Source organism: Acanthamoeba castellanii, assembly GCF_000313135.1.
Source record: "Acanthamoeba castellanii str. Neff unplaced genomic scaffold scf7180000084741, whole genome shotgun sequence".
In the NCBI taxonomy this organism is placed as follows: Eukaryota; Discosea; order Longamoebia; family Acanthamoebidae; genus Acanthamoeba; species Acanthamoeba castellanii.
Genome location: NW_004457702.1, coordinates 830829 through 850139, shown reverse-complemented (window position 1 = coordinate 850139; position 19311 = coordinate 830829). Strand labels below are relative to the sequence as shown.

General features: G+C 59.2%; 6 protein-coding genes across 6 annotated transcripts in view; 3 read left to right on the top strand and 3 right to left on the bottom strand.

Annotated features, from left to right (window-relative positions):
* ACA1_175080 (diphosphomevalonate decarboxylase) overlaps positions 1–1634 on the top strand; it is a gene marked incomplete at both ends in the record, with an annotated part of 2532 nt that extends 898 nt beyond the window's left edge. The window contains 8 exons of the mRNA XM_004356681.1: positions 26–95; positions 190–283; positions 446–474; positions 589–684; positions 843–934; positions 1054–1200; positions 1307–1469; positions 1557–1634. Coding sequence (XP_004356734.1) covers positions 26–95; positions 190–283; positions 446–474; positions 589–684; positions 843–934; positions 1054–1200; positions 1307–1469; positions 1557–1634 — 769 coding nt within the window. The remainder of the gene's footprint in view (positions 1–25; positions 96–189; positions 284–445; positions 475–588; positions 685–842; positions 935–1053; positions 1201–1306; positions 1470–1556) is intronic.
* Positions 1635–1944: 310 nt separating this feature from the next.
* Positions 1945–5806, bottom strand: ACA1_175070 (RasGEF domain containing protein; the record flags this gene model as incomplete). Its single annotated transcript, XM_004356680.1, has 15 exons — positions 1945–2112; positions 2211–2311; positions 2435–2633; positions 2761–2958; positions 3101–3212; positions 3426–3487; positions 3605–3697; positions 3818–4058; positions 4171–4248; positions 4392–4473; positions 4627–4783; positions 4891–5076; positions 5180–5596; positions 5655–5701; positions 5725–5806. 15 exons carry the CDS (start codon positions 5804–5806, stop codon positions 1945–1947), a joined length of 2223 nt encoding a protein of 740 aa, XP_004356733.1.
* A 567-nt stretch (positions 5807–6373) lies between these two features.
* On the bottom strand, positions 6374–9792 carry ACA1_175060 (vacuolar proton ATPase, putative; the record flags this gene model as incomplete). The annotated part of the gene is made up of 9 exons (XM_004356679.1): positions 6374–6473; positions 6578–6904; positions 7156–7415; positions 7482–7856; positions 7936–8166; positions 8259–8705; positions 8780–9127; positions 9205–9405; positions 9676–9792. The coding sequence occupies 9 exons, from the start codon at positions 9790–9792 to the stop codon at positions 6374–6376; spliced, it is 2406 nt and encodes an 801-aa protein (XP_004356732.1).
* Positions 9793–10195: 403 nt separating this feature from the next.
* On the top strand, positions 10196–13123 carry ACA1_175050 (Ras subfamily protein; the record flags this gene model as incomplete). The annotated part of the gene is made up of 12 exons (XM_004356678.1): positions 10196–10232; positions 10312–10370; positions 10625–10762; positions 10845–10946; positions 11021–11202; positions 11312–11520; positions 11626–11729; positions 11832–12031; positions 12110–12410; positions 12494–12682; positions 12789–12901; positions 12997–13123. 12 exons carry the CDS (start codon positions 10196–10198, stop codon positions 13121–13123), a joined length of 1761 nt encoding a protein of 586 aa, XP_004356731.1.
* Positions 13124–13238: 115 nt separating this feature from the next.
* ACA1_175040 (Rad17 cell cycle checkpoint protein) lies at positions 13239–17812 on the bottom strand (the record flags this gene model as incomplete). The annotated part of the gene is made up of 15 exons (XM_004356677.1): positions 13239–13259; positions 13396–13674; positions 13793–13941; positions 14207–14363; positions 14453–14653; positions 14738–14801; positions 14877–15071; positions 15195–15337; positions 15466–15674; positions 15785–15845; positions 16011–16136; positions 16247–16670; positions 16708–16932; positions 17049–17140; positions 17270–17812. The coding sequence occupies 15 exons, from the start codon at positions 17810–17812 to the stop codon at positions 13239–13241; spliced, it is 2889 nt and encodes a 962-aa protein (XP_004356730.1).
* Positions 17813–18366: 554 nt separating this feature from the next.
* The window catches only part of ACA1_174930 (GlcNAc transferase), a gene marked incomplete at both ends in the record, with an annotated part of 1892 nt that continues 947 nt past the window's right edge, over positions 18367–19311 (top strand). The window contains 3 exons of the mRNA XM_004356676.1: positions 18367–18412; positions 18508–18862; positions 18981–19277. Of these exons, the coding sequence (XP_004356729.1) occupies positions 18367–18412; positions 18508–18862; positions 18981–19277 (698 nt within the window). The remainder of the gene's footprint in view (positions 18413–18507; positions 18863–18980; positions 19278–19311) is intronic.

Here is a 19311-nt window from a genome sequence, read left to right as displayed (position 1 = left end):
CCACCATCTGCAGTGCTTGCCGCAGCATCTACGGCGGTTTCGTGAAGTGGGTCAAGGGCGAGAAGGCCGACGGCACCGACTCCATCGCCGTCCAGGTGCGCGCACTTGCCGCTGGCCTGCCGCCGCCGCCGTCTTCTTCGTCGTCGTCGTCGTCGTCTACTCACATTTCTTTATCGCACGCGGGGGCAGGTCGCGCCGGAGACCCACTGGCCGGAGCTGCAGATTTTGGTGTGCGTGGTGAGCGCCAAACACAAGGAGACGCCCTCCACCTCCGGCATGCAGAGTACGCCCACGCTACCCCCCCCCTCCCCCATCCAAACCACTCCCTGTTGTGCGCCTTTATGCGTCGCATCGTGTGCGGCGGCGCGTGCGTGTGCGGTGGTGTGTGCGTGTGCGGTGGTCGCGTGTGCAAAAACTCAAATTTATTTTTTTCTTTGCTTTGCAGCTTCGACGGAGACCAGCCCGTTCCTCGCCGTACGTCGCTCTCTCGCCGCGGTGGCGCTCAATCAAAGCACGTTCAACGCCTGTGGCTGACCCTTCACTCGTCTTCCCCCTCTCTCCCTCCCTCCCCCCCATTGCACGATGCAGTACCGGGCGGCGCACATCGTCGAGGAGCGCATGAAGCAGATGGAGGACGCCATCCACAAGCGCGACTTCCAGCTTTACGGCGAGCTCACCATGCGGGTACCCCCCATTTATTCTTTTTTCTCCTTTTTTACATTAAAAAAACAATAATTTCATTCTTTATACATAAATAATAATTTATTTTATATTTATATATTTATATATTTGTAAATTAATAAGTTAATACATTTATATTGATTATTGTTTTATGATTGCAGGACAGCAACTCGTTCCACTCGACCTGCCTCGACACCTATCCGCCGATCTTCTACCTCAACGACACCTCCAAGACCATCATCAACCTGATCACGTGCAAATGCCAACCCTGCACGCACACGTGTCGTGTCGTGTCATTGAACGTGTGTCGTGCCATTTGGCCGTGTGCGGTGGTGCGTGTGTGTGGGTGTGCGTGTGCGGTGGAATGTGAAGGTATGTGAACAAGCACTACGGCAAGATCAAGATCGCCTACACCTTCGACGCCGGTCCCAACGCGGTGCTCTACGCCCTGAAGGAGGACACCCCGCTGCTGCTGCACCTCATCACCCGCTACTTCCCGCCCTCGTCCGACCTCGCCCAGTACCGCCGCCTGCCCCGCTCCTCGCACCCTCGCGCTCGCTCGCTGACCCGTGCGTGTCGTGTCGTGTCGTGTCGTGCGTGTCGTGCCATGCGTGCGTATGCGTAGCTTCGTTGAGGGAAGCGGGCCGAAGGAGTGCGGCGTGGAGTCGATCGAGTCGCTCGGCGCGCAGCTCAAGGCCAAGGACGCCTCGGTCGAGGCTCTCCTCCAGGAGCTCGACGCCAAGTTTACGCCCCAGCCGGCCTCCATCCAGCGCGTCATCCATACCACCGTACGTCATGTCGTGTGTCGTGCGTGTGTGTGCCATGTCGTGTGCCGTGCGTGTCGTGTCACTCACAAGACGATCGTCGGTGAACAGGTGGACAAGGGTCCGCACGTCGTCACCGACGATGCCCTCTGCCTGATCGACACCGCCACCGGCCTCCCCAAGGCTTGAGCGCCCTCCACCTCTGTGGCCCCATTTTTGCATTTATTGTCCTACACTACAACTCAAGAAGTATGTTGTTCTGCTCTGCTGTTCTTCATCACCTGCACGGCGTGCAACCACATCAACAGACCACTGTGGTTGCAAGCCTGTACTTGCAACGAGTGGAGTAGTGGGATAGTATACAAAACGTTTTGGTATTGGTGGTGGCTGACAGACAAGCGCACACAAAAGACAAACAAGTCCTCAATGTGAGGCGAAGCTGAAGGAAAAGAGAGAAGAAAGAACGAAGAGACAAGAACGAAGAAAGAACGAAGAGAGATTAGGTGCCGCTGGGCTGCTGCTCGGAGGTCTGGAGGAGGCCGCGCGAGGAACCCGACTTTCGGCCGAGCATCGAGAGGCGGGAGCTCTTCGTGGGCGTGCCCCCGCCAGCACCGAGGGCCGACCCCTTACGCGGTTCTCGCAGCAACGACAACGCGTAACATTGGTCCTGCGCGCGCGTGTGTGCGGTCGTGCGTGTGCGGTCGTGCGTGTGCGACAGGGTGAGTGCGATTGATGGAACGATTGGGGGGGGGACGTGGCGTGTACCAGAGAGAGCATGGGGTGGGTCAGAAGGTAGTTGCGGAGCGCTGGCACGACGGTGAAGGAGTACTTGTGCTTCTGATACGTCTGAATGTTGTTGATCACCACTACATGTACCGCACACACCGCACACACCACCGCACACACCGCACACACCGCACACGCACACACGCTGACGTCAGCAGCGCGCTTAAGATCAGATGTTAAGGGTGTAGGTGGTAAAAAAATACCGAAGAGGAGGTGGCGCTTGGTGAAGTTAATGAGCCCGTCGTGGTAGTCCGGGTTGCCGTCCTCGATGAAGGTGAGATCGGCCAGCGAGGTGCCGATGTAGGGGATCTTGGGCGGCGCTGACGTGGACATGCGGTCCCGCAGCACCGTGAAGTTCTTCTCCGGCACCGTAATCGCCTGCAGCGAGTTGAACAGATTTTGCTGCTGTGTGTCGTGCGTGTGCCGTGCGTGCCGTGCGTGCCGTGCGTGTGCGTGTCGTGCGTGTCGTGTCGTGTCATGGCCGAGTGAGTGTCGAGTGTGGCAAAAAAAAAGGAGCGAGTAGGAGTACTTTGGAGCCGAGGGCTTCCCAGGTCTTGGTGAGGCGCGACACGGAGGTCGACGACAGGCCGGACACGAGGGCCATCAGCGCGTTGAAGTTGTGGATGTGCAGACACTCCTCCGCGACTTGGATCAATTTCTTGAGCATGGCCTTGCGGTCCTCCAGTTCCTCCAGCTGGACCAGCAGCGTCACAAAGAACTGCCCGACCTGCGCAGCACGACACGCACGACACACGACACACACGACACACACGACACACGACACACGACACACGACACACGCACACACGCACACACGGTGTGTTGAGTGAAGGCCACGGGTGACTGGCATGCAGGGCGCACGAGCGAACCTCGTTGAACCGCTCGATGAGGGCGCAGATGCCGGGGGCCTTCTCCTCTTTGCCCTCCTTGTTCCAGCACTGGTTGAGGAATTCCTTCGCCTGAATGCGCTGGAACAGATCGCTGCATCCCACCACACAACACACGCCACACATCGCACACGCCACACGCCACACACACAACACACACACACACACACACACACACACACACACACACACACACACACACACACACACACACACACACACACACGCCACACGCACGCACGCACATCGCACACATGCATTCAGTCTTGTTCGGGCCTTGAGCGCGCGCCAACTGCGGGATCCGTACAATTCGATCAGCGTCAGCTGTCGGGCGATCTCCACGGCGGGCCAGTCCAGCAGGTAATGCAGCTGTGGTCGGTCGTTTGTGTCATGCGTGCGGTGTTGCGCGTGTGCGGTGGTGTGTGCGTGTGCGGTGCGTGAGACTCAAATTGGGCGAGGGGCCATTGTGGGGGGGGGGCAACGTACAGGGCTTTTGTAGTTTTTGGGAAGGAGCGGCTTCGGCGGTGCTTCCTCTCGGCTGTTGGTCGCCTGATCGGCCTCTTCGAACGAACGCAGCGTCTAAACGCGTTTGGCCACCACCACCCAAGTCATTTCACGCACATTCCACGCACATTCCAGACGCCGCACATTCCACACACACACACACACACACACACATTCCAGCGCGGCGGTGCGTACCTCGGCGAGGACCTCCTGTCGCTTCTGGGACGCGCGGATCTCGTCGGTGATGCGGATCTTGTCGAGGCGCGCGGTGAGCCGCTCGACCGCCTTTTCGAGGCTTCGGGCCAGCATCTCGCGGAGGTTCTTCTCCTCCACCATCTCCTGCATGAAGGCCTCGAACCGGTCCCGCAGGTCGATGTCCTCAAAGTCGTGGTCGTGCTTCTCCACCCAATGCTTGAGCGCATTGCACACGCGGGTCCTGTCACAGACTCGGTTGAGACACGACACACACACGACACGACACGCATGACACACATGACACACGACACGACACACGACACGAAGCAAGTGTGTGTGTGTGTGCGGCCAACCTGATGAAGGCCTGCTCGGTTTTGTTGAATTTTTCGATGTCTTCTGGTTTGGCGTTCTTGGGCGGTGGCGCGGCGTATCTGTTTCAATGGCCACAGGCGACGCCACAAGTGGACACTGATGAGTGGAGGGCGCTAAAGCTAAAGGCGCGTGTGCGGCGCGTGCGGCGTGCGGCGTGCGCGTGTGTGCGGCGTGTGCGATTGTGAATGGAGCGTCGGCGCACCGCAGGATCAGCTTTTCGATGAGTATGCGCGGCGTGGTGAACGATCGGTAGGTGATGAAGAACGCCTCGAGACACCGACGGTCTACATGCCAAGCCGGAAGTGGCCCGCGAGTGGTGAATAGGAGTTATTTTTTGTTTAGTTTTTGTTTTGTTTTGTTTTGTTTTGTTTTGTTTTGTTTTATGTTTTTTGTTTTTTGTTTTGTTTGAAATAAATAAAAAAGTGCGGGGTGCGTACCGACGATGGTGGGGTGGGTGATGTACTCCACCAGCTTGATGAGCGAAGCGGCTTTGATGACGCGCGGCGTCTCGGTCTCGTCCCAGGTCAGGTGGCCGGGGCTCTCCTCCCAAAACTCGTAGACATTGCCATAGCGGTCCCCTCGCGGCGTGCCTTCCTATAAATATATTCATTTATATTAGTATATAAAAATATTATTCTTATAGTATATAAGTAGTAAATTAGTATATAATAATTTAAATAAATGGAAAATGGGTGGCGCACGGGAGAGGCGGAGGAGCCGCGCCGGTTGATGGAGGGGAAGGTGCCGCTGCCCTCGGAGGCGAGGAAGCCCAGCTGGGCGCTCGCCACGGTGGCCTTCTTCTTCCAGCGGGCCAGCTCCGATTCGAGAAACGAGACCCGGTCCTCGGCCTGCAGCGCCCGCACCTTCCAGTCCTCGATCCCTCGGCTCTGCGACCGACCATCAGCCCACAATCATGGCACACACACACACGCACACACACGCACCACCGCACACGCACACGCACACAGAGAGTGAGAATGGAGGCGGTACCCCACGCGGGCTCATGCTGAGGCTGGCGTGGATGGAGCCGCTGCCGTCGGTCGTGGCGTTGATCACCTGGAGCGACCCGTCGCTGCCGCTCTTGATCGTGGCCGACACCGACCGCTTGCCCAGGCTCCCTCCTCCGTTCTTTGACGACGACGACGATGACGTGGCATCGTCGGACTTCTTTCGCGACGACGAGCCCTTGGGCTTCTTGCCCGACGGCGACGACGCCGACGACGATGCCGTGGTGGTGGTCGGTATGGAGGGAAAGGCCGGCATGGACTGGTGGGCCGCCGAGCTGCGCGCCGGCGACGAGAGCGCCAGCGGGTGCACCGGGCGCGAGTGCTTGGAGCCCAGGCCGCCGCCGGGCGAGCTGGTGGGCGCGCCGTCGGCCGGCGCTGAGTCGGAGACCGAACGGCGTACCTTGGTGGCGGCGGCGGCCGAGGTGTCGATGCAGTGCTGCAGCGGTGAGGGGTTGGACGGCGATGGCGACGGCGACGAACTGGGCGAGCAGAAGGAGGGCGAGGACTGGCCCGACTCCGACCACCCACCACCTTCGCTTTCGCTGTCGTCGACGAGGTCGTCGATGCCTCCATTGACGGCCGCCAGGCCCTGACTGTCCTCCTCATCCATGTCTCGCCGTGACAGTCCTTTGAACGAAGAACAAATCGAGCGAAGCTTCAAAAATCTGACTAAATGTTTGATGTGGGGTAATGGAACGAATGAATGAATGTTGTTTCTCTTTTTCTCTCCGGCCTGTTATTTGGTGAGGTGAGGGTTGGAGATTATCTGATCTGGTGATGATGAATGATTATTGCTGTTGGATGATTTTGTGGATGAACAGCGAGAGGGAAGGGTTGAAGGGGTGAGAAGGTACCTTGCGAGTTGAAGCTGTTTTGATTTCCAGCTGCTCTCTCTTTCCAGCAGACGGCTCGCGCAGAGAGGTGTTTTAATCAGCTCGCGCTGCGGGCTGCCCCACCGCAACCACCACCTGCGACCTAATTCTTACCACCAACAGGCAGTCATTCATAAAAGTCGCAAATTAATTGGTCGACAAGAAAAGAAAAAGCACTCGAAGGTGAACAACACAACAACAAGAAGACGAACACGAGAAGACTGGTGGTTTGGTGTGTATGAAACAAAAGAGATCGAAAAAGAGCGTGGATGAACAACATCACTACTACTGCAGGAAGTCGAGGCTTAGAGGCCTCCCTCCTCCTCGCCGGAGAGGATCTGCTGGTAGGAGAACGGCTGGAACTTGTAGCCATCACCCATGTAGAACTTGTTCTGGAACTCGACCCTGTTGTAACGAAGAAGATGATGAAGGTGACGAAGAAGAAGACGTTAGTGGTTGAAGGAGTAGGAGAACGAAGAAGGTAGTGGTGGAGGTGGAGGTGGAGGTACCAGTGGAGACGGAGGGCGTGGAGGAAGGCAGAGAGCGACTCCATAACCAAGAGCACACCGAAGGTGGCGCCGGCCCAGATGGCGAAGCCGACGAAGATGAGGAAGAAGTTGTTCTTCTCGAGGGTGAGGACGAGCACGCGCTCCCAGAACACGGTGGCGAGCTCGGAGTGGGCGAGCGACAAGGCCCACAGACGCAGGTACGAGGCGGTGTTGGAGATGGCTCCGAGCACGAACTCGATGGTGTGGATGATCTGGTGGATGAAAATCTCGTTGAAGTCGAACTCCTCTTCCTCCTCATCACCGTCCTCCTCGTGAGACTCGGCAAGGCTGTGATGTGCAAAAGAAAGCGAAGGATTAGCCCCGACAGTTGAGTGCAAGAGAGAAAGAGAGTGGTGATGAGATTCTCGAGCGCATTGTCAGAAATCTCGTGTGAGTAGTTTTTGATCTCCTTTTTGCATCAAGTGGTTGATCGAATCATCACGCATGCGCTTGCGGAGAAGGAGAAGAAAGAAGGTGGAAGAAAGCGAGAGAGAGAGAGAGAGAGAGAGAGAGAGAGAGAGAGAGAAGGGGGTGCGTACCGCTTGTAGCCGCGCTTGTGGTCGCGCCTGAGGAGCAGGGGCTTGGGGAGGAGCATCATGGGGACGGAGATGGCGCAGACGGCGATCAGGACCCACTGGAGGTAGAGCTGGCCGGGGAAGAGATCGTCGATGGGCTGGAGCTTGAAGGGCTTGAGGAACATGCTGATCATGAGGTTGAGCAAGTTGGGGGCGTCCTGGGGCGCCGAGAACTCGTAGCTCCACTTGAAGAAGATGAGGAACACCATGTAGCCGAAGATGGACTGCGTTTGCGCGCGAGCCAAGCGTCAGTAATGGCGGATTGCGGTGTGGAGGGGAGAAGAACATACCATCATGAAGCAAAGCTGGGGCACGAACTCGAACCAGATGTTGTAGGGCTTCTTGAAGTAGATGCCGTTGAGCGCGGAGAGGAGGATACCGAAGACCATGTGGGTGACACCGAAGATGATGGACAGCTTCATCTTGATCGAGTTGTAGTAGAGCAGCTCGTTCTTGGCACCCTTCCACGCGGGATCGACACCGAACGGGTAGGCGATACCGGGGTTGGTCCACTCGGCGAACTGCTCGCCCTCGAAGTACTGCCAGCGCGAGCCGAAGATGTCGAGCGGGACGGAGAAGACTTCGTTGTAGAGAGCACCGCAGTAGATGGCACCGAGGGCCATGAGGAGCAGCAGGTAGCGACCGTCGAAGCAAGTCTTGACCATCTGTTGTCGTGAAAGAGGAGCCCGTCCGAGTTAGTTTGAGGCACTATCGTTCGAGTGAGAGGCGAGTAGTCAAGCGTACCTCGTTGAGCTTCATCTTGGAGAAGGTGTCCTCCTTGATGCACAGGTACACGGCGAAGATGAAGAGCATGATACCGTGGCCGACATCACCGAACATCATACCGAACAGGAAGGGGAAGGTCACGATGGTGAACACACCAGGGTTGACCTCCCTGTAGCGCGCCATACCGTAGGCATCGACGATGCCCTGGAAGGACTTGGTGAACTTATTCGTCTTGAAGTGGGTGGGCGGCTGTTGTTTACGGAGGAAGCGGTGCGGTGCACGTTAGTGAGGAGCTCTTTAGCAAACATCGACAACAGCATGAAACGAGGCGCTTGACATACCTGCTCCCTGGTCTTGACGACGTTGACGATGGAGGGGACGAGGGTGCCGGAGCGCTCGTTGGCGCGCTTGAGGGCGTCCTGGATGTCCTCGGTGGCGGTGAGCGGGCACCAGCCCTCGGCGATGAGGCACTTGCGGCCGACATCGTAGTTGAAGAGGTTCATGTTGTGGTAGATGGACTTCTCCTTGACGACCTGGGTCTTCCAGTCCTCGATGTGGGTGGCGATGTCGAGGAGGACCTTCTTCCTGTGGTCGAGCGACCTCTCGAGCACGACGTCGAGGTCGTCGAGGCGGGTCTCCACCTGGTTGAACATCTCACGCCTCTCCTGCGCGCTGTCGGGGCACGGGTAGAGGTTGGCGCCGAAGGACTCGCAGATCTTCTTGACCTTGGACTCGGCACGGTCACCCTGGAAGAAGATGATGAAGACAAGCTTGTCCACCAACTCGTTCTGTTACGCGTAGTGAAGAGATGAATTTTAGAATCGCATCTTCGTAATTTTCTCGAATGCGGGGCGCAGCGTACGGTCTTGGGATCCTCAATGCGCTCCTCGATGGGGGCAGTCCTCATGAACAAGTTACCGCGGGTGGCGCGCCAGAGCACCCTCTCGAAGGTGACCATCTTGGAACGCTCGACGACACCGGTGACGAAGCCCAGCTTGACGCCGAACGAGGTAAGGCCGGCCACCTCGCTGCTGCCGACGTCGGCCTCCTCGTCGTAGCGGTCCCTCTCGGCACCGCCGGACGACTCGAAGAACACGCTGTCCTTCTCGAGCACGTGCTTGAGCTCAATGAGCTCGTTGTAGTTGCGCTTCAGCTTCTCCTGGTTGCTGTTCATCTGAGTAAGCTCCTTCTCGAGGTCCTCGAAGCGGGCCTACAATCGGAATTTTACAAAAACGTCAGATGCGATCGGAAATAATGGCCTGAGGCGATAATGGGAGGTGGCTATACCTCAAGCTCGTCCATCTCGGGGACGAGAGTCTTCTTCGACGAGCCGATGCTGAGCCCGAGCTGGAGGTGTTCAAGCTCCTCCTCGGCGAAGTTCTGCTTCTCAATCTGGTCCTCGAAGAAGCGGAGCTTGCGCTCCATCTCGTCGCAGCGCTTGACCTCGGCCACGAAGTTACGCTGGATGGCATTTACCTCAGGATTGAGCTGCACATCGCCGGCGAAAATTGAGTCAGCACATGGACGGTTTCGATCGGGCACCCGAAGCATAAAAGGGGTTTCACTGAGTGATAATGTATCTTCCATTAACCGCGTGTGCGATAAAGCGCACAAACGAACAGGGGAATATATTCATTTGCTATCAGCTTCTTCCATTTAATCAGCTTCCACGGGGTAAAGGAAGCCGGTTGGTAATAGAAGCTTGAGAATTATAAGATCTGAAACATAATTATGTAGTGAGGGGCTGAGGTTACTTACATCCTTGAATTGGATGAGACCGATCTCACCGAGCTCGTCCACGGTGTCACGCGCTGCCTCGAGCGACATGAACAGCTGGACGAGCTGCATAGGCTCCGAACGGAAGAGCTCTCCCATTTTCGGATTGAGTTAATAATTAACAGTCCTGCGGGGTTGGGAAGCGTCAGCGATTGTCTTTCTTTTATGTGTCTTCTTCCAGTCTTGGAGGAGGCGCAGCGAAAACTGAACTTACCAACAGCAGCGCCGGCGAGGCGAGGATGACGAAGAGAAGAGGAGAAGGAAGATGCGGCTTCCGCTGCCTTGTTGGACTTTTGCGACTACCTTCCCTCTCCGAAACCGGCGACGACTTCTCCGTCGGCTGCATTTCCCGAATTCCTTCCAAGTCGAAATTTCAGTGCGTGGCGGCAAAATCATTTTTCCCGCCATTTTCGAGGCGCCCATTTTGTGTAATTCAAGATTTGATTGGATTGATAGAGGGAGCCAAGCTCGCTGGCGAATATTATTGAGGCTTCAATTAGAGATGAAGGACCAAGTGCGCATTGTCCTTATAGGCGATGGTTCGTGATGCCTCAATTCTTCGAATTGCAGACAATCAGGCGTTGACTTTGTTCCTTTTCTTCTGCATTTGAACGTTAGATGGTGCTGGCAAAACGTCCCTCATTGCCACGCTGCTCGCCGATTCCTTTCAGGAAGTGGTACGTCACGCTTGCATTATTATTGCTCGATTTTCATTCTTAATTCTGGGCCACTCTTTCTGTGGGATGAAGGTGGAGCAGGTGGTGCCTGAGCTCACCATCCCTCCGTCGGTCACCAATGACCGTGTCTCCACGCATATCATAGACACCTCTTGTACGTGGCGCCCTACGCTCCTTGCCGTTTTACCTACGAGCAAGACGGTGACGCTCTTCTTCTTCTTCTTCTCCTTGTTCGCCTCTTAGCTCGGTTCCAGCATAAGATGGATCAGCAACTGCGCACGGCCGACGTCGTGTGCCTGTGCTACGCCGCCGACTCGGAGAACGTCGCCGAGCGTATCACGCACTGGCTGCGCCACATCAGACACACTCGCCAGGAATGCCGCGCCCCACAGGTAACCCTAAGCAGCCTTCTTCTTGCCTCCACTTCAACACTGAGTGCGCATGTCCTGGTCGTGCCGGTTCGTGCGGGCGCAGGTGCCGGTGATCCTTGTCGGGAACAAGATCGATCTGCGAGGGGAGGATCTTACCAACCCCAAGCTGCAAGAGGACATGGAACCCATCATGGAAGAGTTCAAGGTTCGCTTTATAACTGGAGCGGTGACTCGCGCCCGCGCTTTGTCTCACGCTTCGCCGGGCCTTGCGTGCGACAGGAAGTGGAGACGTGTATAGAGTGCAGCGCCAAGAGCTTTCTGAACGTGCACGAGGTCTTCTACTTTGCTCAGCGAGCAGTGCTCTACCCGACCGCCGTCCTCTACGACGCGGGGTCGCGGAGCCTCCGTGAGGAGTGCGTCGCCGCGCTCAAGCGCATATTCAAGCTCTGCGACAAGGACAGGTCTGTTCACACCACACACACACACACACACACACACCACTCGCACACACACACGACACACACAGCGCGTGCGCTCACCAACGAAGACCACAATTCCATTTGCGAACAGAGACGGAATTCTTTCGGACGATGAGCTCAATGCGTTCCAGGCGCGCTGTTTCGGGGCTTCGCTCGACCCCGCGGAGCTGCAGGGCGTGAAGGACGTCGTGAGGGGCAACGTGGAGAACGGACTGACCGAGAAGGGCCTCACCCTCACCGGCTTCCTCTTCCTGCACCACCTCTTCATCCAGAAGGGCAGACTCGAAACCACATGGACCGGTACACGCTTCGTTCTTCCCCCGCCCTTTGACGGTCTTTTTGACTCTCTCGTTTTCTCTTTTTGGCTCTATTTTTTCTCTCTTTCTCTCTCTTTCGTCGCCACAGTTTTGCGCCAGTTTGGCTACGACGACAATCTGCGCGTAGATGTGGCATCGCTCTGCCACTCGCTTCCCGCCCCGCCCCCGTCTCACGTCTACGAGCTCTCACAGGTAAACTTATACACACGCCGTGTGCGCTCACCCACACTCACACGCGCGCACGCACATCACGGTCGCTTTGTTTCCTCAATCGTTTGGCCATTGCACGAGCAGGCGGGCGTGGCGTTCTTTTCTTCGCTCCACCGGGCGTTTGACAAGGGCGCCGGTCTCGCGCTGGACGATCTCGACGACCTGTTCTCCACGGCTGCGCCGGGCCTCCCCGCCCTGTGGACCTCGGGCGAGTTGGACCCCGCGACCGCGACGCAGCTGAACGCCGCCCACATCTCCCTTCGCGGCTGGCTCGCTCTGTGGAGGTACTCACACCGCGTGAGCCCACTTCTTTCTTTTCTCACAGCTATGCGTTGCTGACGTGGCGCAATCCGACTCGCCAGCTATACGACGGTGCATGACCACAAGACGACGCTCGAGTATCTCGCGTGGCTCGGGTTCGAATCCGACCCTCAGCTCGCGCTCGCGCTCAAGCCGCGTCGGGAGGCCTCCGCGCTGCTGTGCCTCGTGGTGGGCAGCCCGGCGCTGACCGACGCCTTCCTGGGCGACTTCCTCGGCAAGCGCGATCACGAGCCGTCGCATGCCACGTCCACCTCCATCACCACCACCACCCGGTCCCCGTCTTCGCGCCTGGTGGCACTCGGCTCCCTTCCCGACATCAGCGGAACAGAGAAATACGTCGCCGTACGCCTCTTCTCTTTCAGCCGTGTGTCGCGTGTGTCGTGCGATTCGCTAGCGCACCGGTAACCGTCGGGTTGTGTCTGCAGATGCGGAAGTATGGCCTCGAAGAGACGGAGGCGCTGAGGACGCGCCTGCATGAGGCGTCGCTGGTCATCGTCCTCTACGACTCCTCCGATTCGCGAAGTCTCAGCAACACAGCGCACGCGGGCGCGGAGCTCAACAGCCTCTGCCGGAACCGAGACACGCCCATTCTTCACCTGGCTCTCCACCACACGGTGCCACATCCATACCCCTCTCCCGCCTCACGTCGTGTGTCGTGTGTCGCGTGTCGCGTGTCGTGTGTCGTGTGTGTGCCACGTGCGGATGTGTGCTCACATGCAGGCTACGCTGATGTTACAACAGGACGGGGCCACAGTGCCGGACCTGAGCGAAAACGGAATCCACTTGGAGGCATTTGCCAGCTATTCGACCCTTCTCATCAAAGCCCACCAGCTGTACGCCCTGCCCTTGTGGCGCCGTGGTGCTGTTTGTTTGCTGTTTGTTGGTTGTTTGGTTCAATGGTGGCTGATGTGTGTGTGGTCGGGCGCAGGGCGCGGAGAGAGCAGGAGTGGCAGTGGCTGCCGACGTGGCCGCAGGCAGCCCTCTTGGGCGCCGTGGCGGTGCTGGTGGGTGGCATCCTGCTCTACAGACACTTCAAGGGCAGCAAACAAGCCTAGAAAAACGAAAAATGAAGAGCCCTCCGCCACGATCATTACTAATTATAACTCTGTTTGCGCCCAACCATGAACACGAGCGTCCAACGGTGGCATACGGCGGCGGCAGCAGGGCCTCTCAAAAATCGGTGATGTCGTCCTGCGCGTCACGCGCGAAGAAGAAACGCGTGAGAACGCCGCACCCCCCCCCCACACGACACACACACACGACACACACGACACGACACACACGCACGACACACAAAGCACTGTGAATGGCCCCATTGTGTACGTACCTCCATGAGAACGGGGTCGATAGGCGAAGAAGGCGCCGACGGCGGCGTCGATTGGTGCCGATGTCCCCATGCTCGTGGAGGCGGTGGTCGCAGCGAGCCGCCACTGCCCACCCGTCCGCCACCAGCCGTGGCTCCTCCCGACTGTGGCGGTGGTGCGCGGGCGCCTTGCGTCGGTCGACTCAGTGGCGGCTGCGATGGTCGCTTCTGGCCTCCTTCCGCCTGCACCGCGTTGCCCTCGTCCGCCGCCTCTTTCGCTGGCGGCTTCTCACTGCCGTCCTCCTGCGACGGCGCGTCATACACATCAGCGTATTGCCGTGTGTGTGTGTGGCGTGTTTGTGTGTCGTGTGTGTCGTGTGTGTGTATGTGTGTGGCGTGTGTGTGTGGCGTGTGTGTGTACCTCGTGCTCTGCGGCGTGGTCGGCGTCCGGGAAGTCGCCCTCGAGCGCGGGAAGCTCGGCCACTTCGTCCTCCCGCAGCGCCTGCGGCGGAGCCAGACTGGCGCGCGAGTACGAACAGAACTCCGACAGCCACGCGAAACCACCCGGGTCTGTCTCCGGCACGACACAACACGACACGACACGCGCGGCCGCACACGCCGCACAGCACAGGTAAGAATGGGGTCGGTCGGTCCGGAGGGGGGGAGAGTTGAGAGGGAGGCGTGCATGGGGCGGTGAGCAGAGGCCGAAGGGTCGGGCGCAGAAAGGCGATGCGGTGGGTGTAGGGGAACACCTCGGTGACCAACAGGGCGGGCCGGGCCGCGAGTGCTGCGAGCGCGCCGCCGCCGCCCGCGCTGCACACCTCGCGCACCGCACGCGCGGTGCTGCTCTGCCCGGCCGTCGCAGCGTAGAGTCGCGGCTTGAACAGGGGCCGGTAGCCGTGCGAGCCGCCCGGCGCGAGCGAGTTGCGCGACGCGTACATGAGCCCGCGGGACCACAGCGCTCCCGCCATCGGCGACGTGTCCTCGCGTGCCTGCCATGCCACGTCGTCAACACCGCACACGCACACGCACCACCGCACACGCACACGCACCACCGCACACGCGGAAGAATGAAGGGTACCTCCCACGCGGCCTGGAGGGTGTCGGCGTCTGAGAGGTATTCGAGCGCGGCGGAGGCGGCGTCGATGTCGTCGGCCATGAAGCCCGGGTAGTTTTCGTGCACGAACTCGGTGAAGCGCGCCGGCTCGACGCCCGCCTGCTCGATCACCTGCTCCACCTCATTCTCCGGCAGCCCATCATCGCCCCGCTTGTTATGGAGCACCTGCATGTGCGTGTGCGTGCGTGTGCGATGTTGTTAATGTGCGGCGATGTCGTGTGTGTGTGTGTGTCGTGTGTGTGTCATTACCTTGCCGAGAGCGTGAAACAGGGACAGCGGTACGTCGCGCTGGGTCGAGTCGGCGGCCTGGTCACTACAGATCACGTCAGCTCCGCCGCGCGCACTGTGGTGGTTGGTGGGTGGTTGGTGGGGGGGGGGAGAAGCGCACGTGAGGGTCCCGCCGGGTCCGGAGAGGAGCTGGAGGGCGTTAATGGCCGACCGCAGGTCGCCGCCGCAGACCTTGGCCAGCGTGTTGACGCCCGTGGCCTTCCCGCGCGCCGCCTTCCCGGCGCCCTTCCACCCCTCGAGGCCCGCTATCTTCGCCAGCACCTTGGCCGCCCGCGTCGGCGCCACTCCCGCAATTCTGCACCATTTGTCGTGTGTCGTGTCGTGTCGTTGGTCGTGTGCGGTGGTGTGTGTGCGTGTGCGGTGGTGTGTGTGCGTGTGCGTGTGACGTGGAATGAGCGGAGGCGAGTGGCGGGCGTACTTGATCTGACGGAAGGCCGGGTGGGACATGATCTCCTGGGGCAGGAGGCGGAAGAGCGGCGAATTGCCCAGCGAGTCGTCGCTGATGATCAGCACCAGCGGGAAGCGAGGGCCCGGCGTACGCAGGTGGTGCAGCAGCAGGTCCTGCATTCAGTCACAACATTCCTCGAATACGTCAGAACCGCACACGCACGACACACATCGCCGCACACGCACGACACACACCGCCGCACACGCACGACACAGACGTGGATTGGGGGGGGGAGGCGCACCTGGAACGTGCGTAGGGCGGGGAGGTGGCCGAGGAAGGGCAGATCTTCGATCAAGATGAGGCGCTTGGCTTGGTTGCCGCTCAGGTCGCTGTCGGCGGTGGGCGCGTTGGTGCCGGTGGTGGTGGTGACGAGGGACGGATAGCGCTCCGTGCGCTGCAGGAACGCACGGAACTCCTGAATGGGCGCCGTGTACGGAAGCGCCAGCTTGCCTGCGCGTTGCGGTGAGCGCCAAGCAACGACCCCAAACGACCCCAAACGACACGACACGACACGACACGACACACAGTGCACACGCGCGATGAGGGGAAGTGGAATGTACGGTCAGAGTCGGTCCAGGGACAGGTGGCCGGGTTGATCCATTCGGTGATGCCCACGTTCAACTGCCGAGCGACGACCTTGATCAGGGCCTAGACGAAGAGTTGTTTTCAGCGATTCACACGTACGCTTCGTGGCCGCACGACACACACGACACGACACGCACGACACGACACGCACGGCGCGAAGAGAGCGACACCGATTGGAGGGGGGGGGGGCAATCAGCGAACCGTTTTGCCGCCGCCGGATGGGCCGGTGAGGCACAGGATGCGGCCGCCCCTGCCCGCCAGCGCGTGTTTGAGCCAATCGCGCACCTCGGCCACCCGTTTCGGATACACCGCCAGGTCGTCCTCGCTCTGGTGATCAATTCCAAACCATCAGAAGACTCTCAACACACACGACACACGCGACGCACACACACGACACACACAGCCACACGCGCGCGCGACACACTGACGAACGTTACCGTGGGATCGTATTTGTCGGACCACAGACGGCCGCCCTCGGTGGCAGCGCCCGGTGACAGCTTGGCGGTTTTGGCACGCCGCTTCGATGATGAAGAAGACGATGACGATGATGAAGATGAAGATGAGGACATGACGGCATAGGGCCGCTTGTGCGAGCCCGCCTTGGCAGAGGTCGTCGACGACGACGACGAGGTGGTGGTGGTGGTAGGGGCAGCGGCCGCGCGGGTGTACTGAGTGAACTTGCCCGCGGCTCGCTTGGGGGAGAGCCACATGCTTTTGCTGCCGCCGCTGTTTGCCGACGACGGCGTTGTCGTGGTCGGCGAGGGCTTGGCAAAGTCGTCGTCGTCATCGTCTTCCGCTTCGTCGTCGTCGTCCGTGTCGATCTCGATCTCCACCTTGGCCGCCACCGCAGGCTTCCGAGTACTTCGAGACGACGAAGCGGACGTGGCAGAAGTGCGACTCTTGGCGGCGGCGGCGGCTGTGGAAGAAGACGATGTCTTCGACGAAGTGGGCTTGGCGGCTCGAGATGAAGAATGAGAAGTCGAAGAGGAAGAAGAGGCGGCCGTTTTGCTTCGGGCTGATGACGAAGAAGACGTTGTCTGTGAAGAAGAAGAAGAAGCGGCTGTGCGCAAGGATTGAGCGGAGGATCGGAGGGAAATCGAAGAAGTCGAAGACGTCGACTTGGCTGGCTTGGCCGATGAAGGAGGCCGAGCGGCCTTTGTCGATGAGGAGGAGGGTGGTGATGATGATGATGAAGTAGTGGTGGTGGTGGTGGAAGAAGAAGAAGAAGTAAGCGAAGACAGGGGTCGTCCCTTGCCGTTGTGTGATGGCAGATAGAACTCGAATATGTCCTTCTCCTCGCCCTCTTCTTCTCCTTCGGCTTCATCGTCGTCCTACACGCACCACAATGTCAGGCCACACGACACGACACGACACGACACGACACTCACGGCACCGCACAACTCACGACACGACACACAAGACACACACAACCGCACACACGCACAGGAAGACCGACGCACCGAAAGGATGCGGCGTCGTGCAGACGGCGCCTTGGCCGTCGTCACCTTCTTCGCGCGCGGCTGCTCCTCCTCTTCTTCCAGATCCTCTTCGCCCTCATCGTCGTCGTCGTCTTCTTCGCTCTCTTCTTCTTCATTCTTTTCCTCCACTTGCCACCGCCTTCGCGCACTGTTCGACACTGAGCTCGAGCGCGACGACGACGACGACGTTGTCGAGCGGGCGGCGGCGGCGGTCTCTCCTCGTGCAGCCCTGGCGTTCGGCGGTGACGTGGCCGCGGCCTTGCTCACTGAGCGGCGCCCCGGTGCAGTGCTGGAGGTGCCGGCCCTGGCGGCAGCAGCAGCGGGCCGCCGCGTGCGGTGGTCGAGGCCGATGTCGATGGCGTCGTCGCCGCTGTCGGTCCCGAGGAAGTCGTCGTCATCTTGAAACTGAATCTGCACGCGCTCGGTGTTGGCACCGGCCGTGGGTGTCGGCCGCTTGGTCGAGGTGGAAGAAGAGGAGGAAGAACCGGGCTTGACGTTAAAGCGCGACGAGGGCAAGCGCCGCATTGATGTGGTTGAGGCCTTCGCAGTAGAAGCAGAAGATGACGCGGAAGAAGAGGATCGCATAGAAGAGGAAGTAGAGGAATCCTGATGTCGTGCAGATTTTGCCTCTGATGAAGATGCTGATGCTGATGGCTTGTGGCGTGTAGAGGCGGATGGCTGCGGCGCAGCAATTAGTTTGCCATTTGATTCTGGTCGTCGAGCTGTCGCACTGTCGTCGCCGCTGGACGTCTCCTCGCCCTCATCCTCATCGCTTCTTGATTTCTTTTCCTCTTGATTTATGGTCAGGCCATTCGAATGAGACGTCCCGCGTTTAATTCGCGTTAATTGTTTCCTCTGGGGTGCCTCTTCCGCGGTAGGCTTCTTCGCTGACGGTGCTGTGCTGCCCATCTGCTCGATGACGAGGAAGTTGAGGATGTCGTCATCGTCCACTTCCTCCTCGCCCTCCTTCATCTTGGCCCAATGTGTCGATTTGTGAATTATTGACATGCAATTTTTTTGTTCTGTATTTTCCTAGAATCAAAAATGAAAAACAAACATCCTGTTTTTCTTGCGCAGCAATGGAGGACACCATTTTCGTTTCGATCCCAAGCTACAGGGATCCAGGTACAGCGTCACTTGATGTCCTCCTTGCACTGTCAATTATTCTATTTATCCCAATTATTCAATTTAATTCAATTTAATTCAATTCAAATTTGCAGAGCTGGTGCACACGGTCCGAGATCTCTTGAGCAAGGCGCACCACCCCGAGCTCGTGTACGTGGGCATATGTTGGCAGTGGCGGCCTGATGAAGACCAGCCCTACGTCGAAGAATTCGATCGATTTCTCCATGAGTGCGAAGATGAAGCCGAGGCCGTCGCGTCGTCCACCACCACCACAAGCACCACGACAAACACGGCACACCCGCGAGTGCCAGCCAGGCAGAGGGTGCGCATTGCCTGGGTTGACTGGCGCGAGGCGCGCGGGCCGTGCCACGCTCGTCGGGTGGCCCAGGCTCTCTACGCCGACCAGCGCTACCACCTCGCCCTGGACTCGCACATGCGCTTCATCCCCGGGTAACCGCGTTTGCGTGTGTGCCATGCGTGTGTGCGTGTGCGGTGATGCGAATGCCCATCTGTTGATGTGCGTGCGTGTGGTGTGCATGTGGTGTGCATGTGCGATGTGCGCCACCAGGTGGGATTCGGTGCTGGTCGGCCTGCTCGCGCGCTGTCCCTCGCCCAAGCCCCTGTTGACGGCCTACCCGGCGCCCTACCTCCGCCCAAACAGCGTCACCACCGACCCGCGCCCGCCCTTCCTGTGCGCCCGCGAGTTCGGGGCCGACGACGGCATGCTCCGCACCTGCGGCAAGCTCCTCCACCTGCCCCTGCCGGCCACCACTGCGGCCACTGCCGCACCGACGTCCGGCGCACAACAGGGCCAGAGCCAGGCGCGAGCGCAGGGCAAGCCAGGCGTCGGGCCGCTGCCCTCACTGTTCTGGGCCTCGGGCTTCAGCTTCTCGCGAGCC